This window comes from Elephantulus edwardii, unplaced genomic scaffold, assembly GCF_000299155.1.
Source record: "Elephantulus edwardii isolate Elephantulus edwardi_28Jun2011 unplaced genomic scaffold, EleEdw1.0 scaffold00113, whole genome shotgun sequence".
Lineage (NCBI taxonomy): Eukaryota > Metazoa > Chordata > Mammalia > Macroscelidea > Macroscelididae > Elephantulus > Elephantulus edwardii.
Window position 1 is genome coordinate 3779036 of NW_006399863.1, and position 5504 is coordinate 3784539.

General features: G+C 49.0%; 1 protein-coding gene across 1 annotated transcript in view; it reads left to right on the top strand.

The window, feature by feature from the left end:
* Positions 1-2584: 2584 nt before the first annotated feature.
* The window catches only part of IL17RD (interleukin 17 receptor D), a 90942-nt gene continuing 88022 nt past the window's right edge, over positions 2585-5504 (top strand). The window contains exon 1 of the mRNA XM_006892214.1: positions 2585-2710. Coding sequence (XP_006892276.1) covers positions 2585-2710 — 126 coding nt within the window. The remainder of the gene's footprint in view (positions 2711-5504) is intronic.

Genomic DNA, 5504 nt, shown 5'->3' on the forward strand with positions numbered 1-5504 from the left:
CCTTGTGAAACAGTGTGAAATGTTGCTCTGTCTTGCACCAACCTCAAAATCACTGTTGGGCTCGGGCTGACTGCCGCAGCCACTGTACCAATAATCTCATTGAACGTCTTCCCCCGCCGCCCAACCTCCTGCTTTACCAGTCAAAATGTCCTTCTCCAGGGACTGGTCCTCATTGATAACACGCCCAAAGGAGCAGCCAGAAAACCCAGCTAAGATGACAGTGAGATGTTGAGCAATTTGACAGTTTTAAATGTGTAGAGTCTAGCAATCCTGATTGGAGAAATGTGTCCTGAGAATAGAGGTGGACACCTGCACAAAGAGAAATTAATGAAAACACAAACTATGGTACATACACACAATGGAATACTATGCAACATTGAAGAATAACAGAAGAGGTTACAAAACACTGCAAAACAGAGGACTATACACTGAGTGAAGTAAGGTAGTCAAAGAAGGACAGATACTGTATGAGTCTGCCACTAGAATCTAAAGAAAGCTTACCCAAGGAAAGAGACATTCTTAGAAGTTTACAAGGGCTAGGAAGGGAAGAAAAGGGGAGCAAAAATCAGTGGGGAAGGAGGGAAGGAAGAAAAAAGAAAGGAAAAAAAGGGCATATGTGCAAAAAGAAAGTGTGTGTGCATATATTTCAACTACTCGTAATCTCAATACAGGGTTATTTAGTACATTATGGAGCACCTCTACACTGGTATGCCATAAAGATTAAGAAGTGAGCAGTCTCGTGCTTTCTTCAGTGGGTTGTTATTGTCGTTATTAGGTGCCATCAAGTCAAGTATGACTCATAGCGACCCTACAACAGATAAGAACCCTGTCCTATCCTGTGCCATCTTCACCATCTCTGATACACTCGGGCCCATTGCTGCAGTCGCTATGTCAATCCACCTCAATGAGAGTCTTCCTCGCTTTCAATAATCCTCCACCTTTCCAAGCATGATTAATTTTCTGAAGAGTAGCCTCTTCTAGCAACATGCCCAACGTATGAGAGATGAAACTTTATCATCCTTGCCTCCAAAGAGCACTCTGGTTGTATCTTTTCTAAGACATATCTGTTAATTCTTTTGGCAACTCCTGGGATATAAAGTACTCTTCTCCAACACCACAACTAGAAGGCAACCTTTAACACCACTGACCCTCATGATCAAACCCTTGATAGCTTCTGCTGAGCGGGTGTAAGGAGACTTCAAAGGGCATGCCAAGGTTGACTGAGACCTAGGCGAAAGTAGAGAATTGAGTCTGTTTAAGAAGAGCAACATGCTTTGTGAGGGCTACACAGAGAATGAAAGAGAGCCAGAGGCACAACCTTTGCATTAGTAGGATGATACCTTATGTACTATGACACTAGAGCTCTCTAAGTAATTTATAAAGACATAGTAAGGTGGGTTGAAGAGGCATTTACAACAAGGGCATAATATCAATAAAGAAAGGGAAGACACAGGGAGATATCGAAGGATTAGTGGGAATTAGAATTAAGGGAGGAAATGGAAAGATGTGATTACACTGTGGGTATTGAAGGCAATGCTATAGAATAGAATGTTTATTGAATGGTTGAAGGACAATTTAACTTGCTTTATAAACTTTCATTCAAATCACAATAAAAACATGGTAATACAAAGAAAATAAAACAAAGCAAACAAAAAGAAGTGGTCTGATTTACCCTTTCAGGACCATGAAATAGATTGAATGGCAAGAGGAAAGTGAAATCAGAAAAGCATTCAGGAAGCTGTTTTGCATAGGGCGATCTATGCTAGGAGGGCTTGGAATTGGTGGGATTCAGACTCACACACAGTTCTGGATTTGAATGCCAGGTGTGGCAAGTACTTACTGGTGAATAACATGCTGTAGCACTGATTGAGCGATTGCTATGTGTTTTCCTATAGAACCCTCCCCAGACTAAGCTACTCTTATTCCGATTCAAAGGGATCAGACAGTAGAGTGGAGAGAGGAAGACATTTGTCCAAGATCCCAGTAGTGAATGCGGAGTCAAGATTTCTCTAATCAGTATTTGAGTTTTCAGTGCCAATGACTGGGGTAATCGGGCTGGGTGTGTCGGAGGCAGTGCGATTGGCACAGGATAGAGCAGGGTTTACGGCTGTTGTACATACGGTCGCTATGAGTTGCAAATGACTCGATGGCACACAACAACAACAACAACAAAACTGGGATAACCGTGATAGTGGTACTTTGCTGATTGGTGACTTCATCAAAGAACTCAAGACGCCTGGCGTAGAGCCTATTAAGTTGTTATGATATTCTTTGTGTTTTCCTGAATTTTGTACGGAGGAGACATTATTGGCATAAATCCTTCGGATTACAAAAGGGGCGGGTGTCTTGGAGATTGTCCGGGGCGTGGTCAGGGGCGGGGATCAGGGGGCGGAGCCAGGACGCCAGTTCCAGAACTGGAGGAGCCGAGGTTAGAGGCGGGGCCCGGAGGGATGGGGCGTGGTGTGGGCGTGCTGCGCATGCGCAGTGCTGCCCGTCTCTGCCCCGCCGCCTCCGCCCACTTGCGGCTGGGCAGCAGCGGGCGGCTGGGGCGCAGAGCTGGGCCAGGCTGGGCGAGCGCACGGCCATGGCCCCGTGGCTGCAGCTCTGCTCTGTCTTCTTCACGGTCAACGCCTGCCTCAACGGTTCGCAGCTGGCCGTGGCCGCGGGCGGTTCCGGACGCGCTCGGGGCGCCGACACCTGCGGCTGGAGGGTAAGGCGCGGGCGAGCGCACGGCTTACGGTCTGGTCTCCAGACTCTCCCGGGGCGCGGGGACGGCACGCACAGGTGCTGGAGCTGCAGAGCTCGCGCTGCTGTGCCGCTCTCCGCGGGGTCCGCTGCCGGGTCGCCGCAGCCCTCCCCGCTCTTTCCTTTGAGGGTGGGGGGGCTGCGACGCTGCCTGCCCCGGCCCGGGTGAAAGGGGCCGCTTGACCCCCGGCTTTGTGTTGCTAATGAGGCGCGGCTGCCGGCCCGGGTCCTGCTCCAGGAGGGCGGGCGGGAGGGGCGGTGAGGCGGGCATGGAGAGGGAGAGTTCCCCAACCTTTGTTCCTGGCTTCGGGCGGGGGTCTCCAGAGCGGTCCGGACCGGGAGCGCTTTGGAGTTGGAGGGGGTCCTTCATCCCAACCGCTGGTCCACTGCTCTACCAAGGCTCGGACAGGGGACTGTACGCGCTGGGCAGGGATGCGTCCCCATTGGGGGTGCTTTGTTCCTTCTATGTTGCGATCTTACCCAGACCAACCCACCCCTGGAACTCCTTGCTGAGAAGCTGCACTACTCCTCTCAGCCCTAGGTCTAGCAAATGGACTTAGCTGATCAAACTTGCCTTCTGACAACTTTCATCTTTGCGGGTGTTTTCACCGCCGAAGCACGCCCCGAGTTTGTCCTTCCGTCCGGGCCCCACAGGAGTCTGGGGAGCTTATCACACGTCCCCAGCGCGGGGCCGTGTGCTTTCGAAACCTAGCTCCCCAATTGATACTGTCGGGCAGTAGAGGATGGGGGAGAGGAGAAGGGACGGTACAAGCAGGTACGCCGGTCCCCTCTGGATCCTCACCTGGGCGTCTCTTGCGTCTTCTGGGCCCCAGAGGCACCTTCTGTCTGCCTTGAGGGTCGCGCAGAGGTCAGGGCGCACACAGTGTCTGATGCTCAAGGGCTTCAGCCTTGCGGAAGGGATACGATAGGGACACAGACTTTATGCCACAGATGCGAATCTGCACCACCCCACAAACCTCAGTTTATTTGGAAAAATGGGAGCAAATGGATTTTCTAGTTTCCATAGCGCTGCTGCGCCAAAGCAAGATTGTGGAATTTAGGCCATGCTGACCTACAGCTTCTGTGATACTAGAAACAGTCTCAGGGCATGCCTGACTTTAGGGCAAAGGCTGGTGTCACCATTCTGCTTGTTCCGTATTCAGAGACAGTGCAGAAAAACAGATGAAGGAGCCAGGCTGCTGGGTGTCCTTAGACCTGCAAACACAAGAGCCACCACCTTTGATTACAACCTTAGACTGTCTCTGTCTTTCTCCTTTAAGTAAAAGATCAGATTACTCTATTTCATTTTAGTAAAAATTGTGCATTTTTAAAAAAAACATATTTAAACTAAGTTTCCTCCAGTTTTCAGATTAAAAGACGTTTTCCTTAAAGCATACCTTCTGATCCTGCTGAATTTTTTAAAAATCTAGACTGTAGTAGGCTTGTGTTTAGCAGTAACGGTATCATACACATCTTGTTCTGAGTTTTCATGTGATGATGTAAGCAGACCAGTCCAATTTGGGATTTCTCTGTAGTTGCCTTGGTGAATTCATGTGCCAGTGCATACAGTTTGTGAAAAGTCTTAATGCTCTGAGTTTGATGTTGTCCACAGGAGCAGAGTGAGTTCCCTCCATCTATGGGAATAGATGCTCTTCCCTAGAAGAACACACACACTCACTCTGTCTCATATTAATGGTGGTCCTGCTAAGTGTTCCCTCCATCTGTGGGAATGAATGCTCTTCCCTAGAAGATCACACACACATACACACCACACACCCCATCTCATGTTAATGGTGGTCCTACTAATCACCTGGCACTGTTGCTTATGATCTCCTTCCCCTACCACAACCCATAGCTGGAGGTAGATCTTTCCAGTAGCTCCTGTTTTGACCCCTGCAGTGTCCATGTTAAGTTGGCTTCTGTTTCCTGGGATGAGCACAGTAGCCTCTAGACATCTCCCAGATTTTAACCTCACAAATGACTCCTTCCTACCAGAAACTGTCTTTTGGTGCCTCTGATAGAGCTACGCACTGTCCCTGACCCATCTTCCCATCTTACCCTCATTTCCAATCTCCTTGCCTGTATCTCCCACACTATCCCTTAACTCCTGACTCTAACAAAGCTTTACAAGTACTTTTCTGTGCACTTGTGCTTTTTTTTTGGCCCTGAGAATCCTTGTTGGGTCTAAGACTCAGGTTGCAAACCAAGTGCATTATCTAGATTTCTTCACCCTGTGTCTGGACTAGTGTTTTTAGCCGGGCACTGAAGCTCCTCTTGGTGGCCTCTGAGCCTGCAACCGTGTATAACTTTTAGCTATACTCAGAGTCTGGCAGCCTGTTTGCAACATCTTTTAAGTGGTAGATTTAAGAAGTTGGAGGAGAGATTAGAGCACCAAGCTCTAGTGACTTCTCCGCAGTAGGCCTCTGCATGAGCTGTTTTTGCCTGTGTCCCTTCTCAGAGAAGACTTCCACTCTCAGTTCCAGCATCTCCTCCTTCAGGAAGTCTCCTCTGCCCCCAGCTTGGTAGGCCAGGTCTCCCAGAAGCTTCTGGACAGTTAGCACTGGTATACAGCAGCCTGGATATTTGATTCATGTCTGGATCCCCTACCAGACTGTGCACTCTATGAGGCAAGGAACAGCTAGCTGATTAAGAAATACTGTTTCCCCAAAATGCCTTTATGCAGCGCCGTCTATCCAGACTTCTTGATAATGGAGGATGTATTTGTGTGTGTGTGTGTGTGTGTGTGTGTGTGTGTGTGT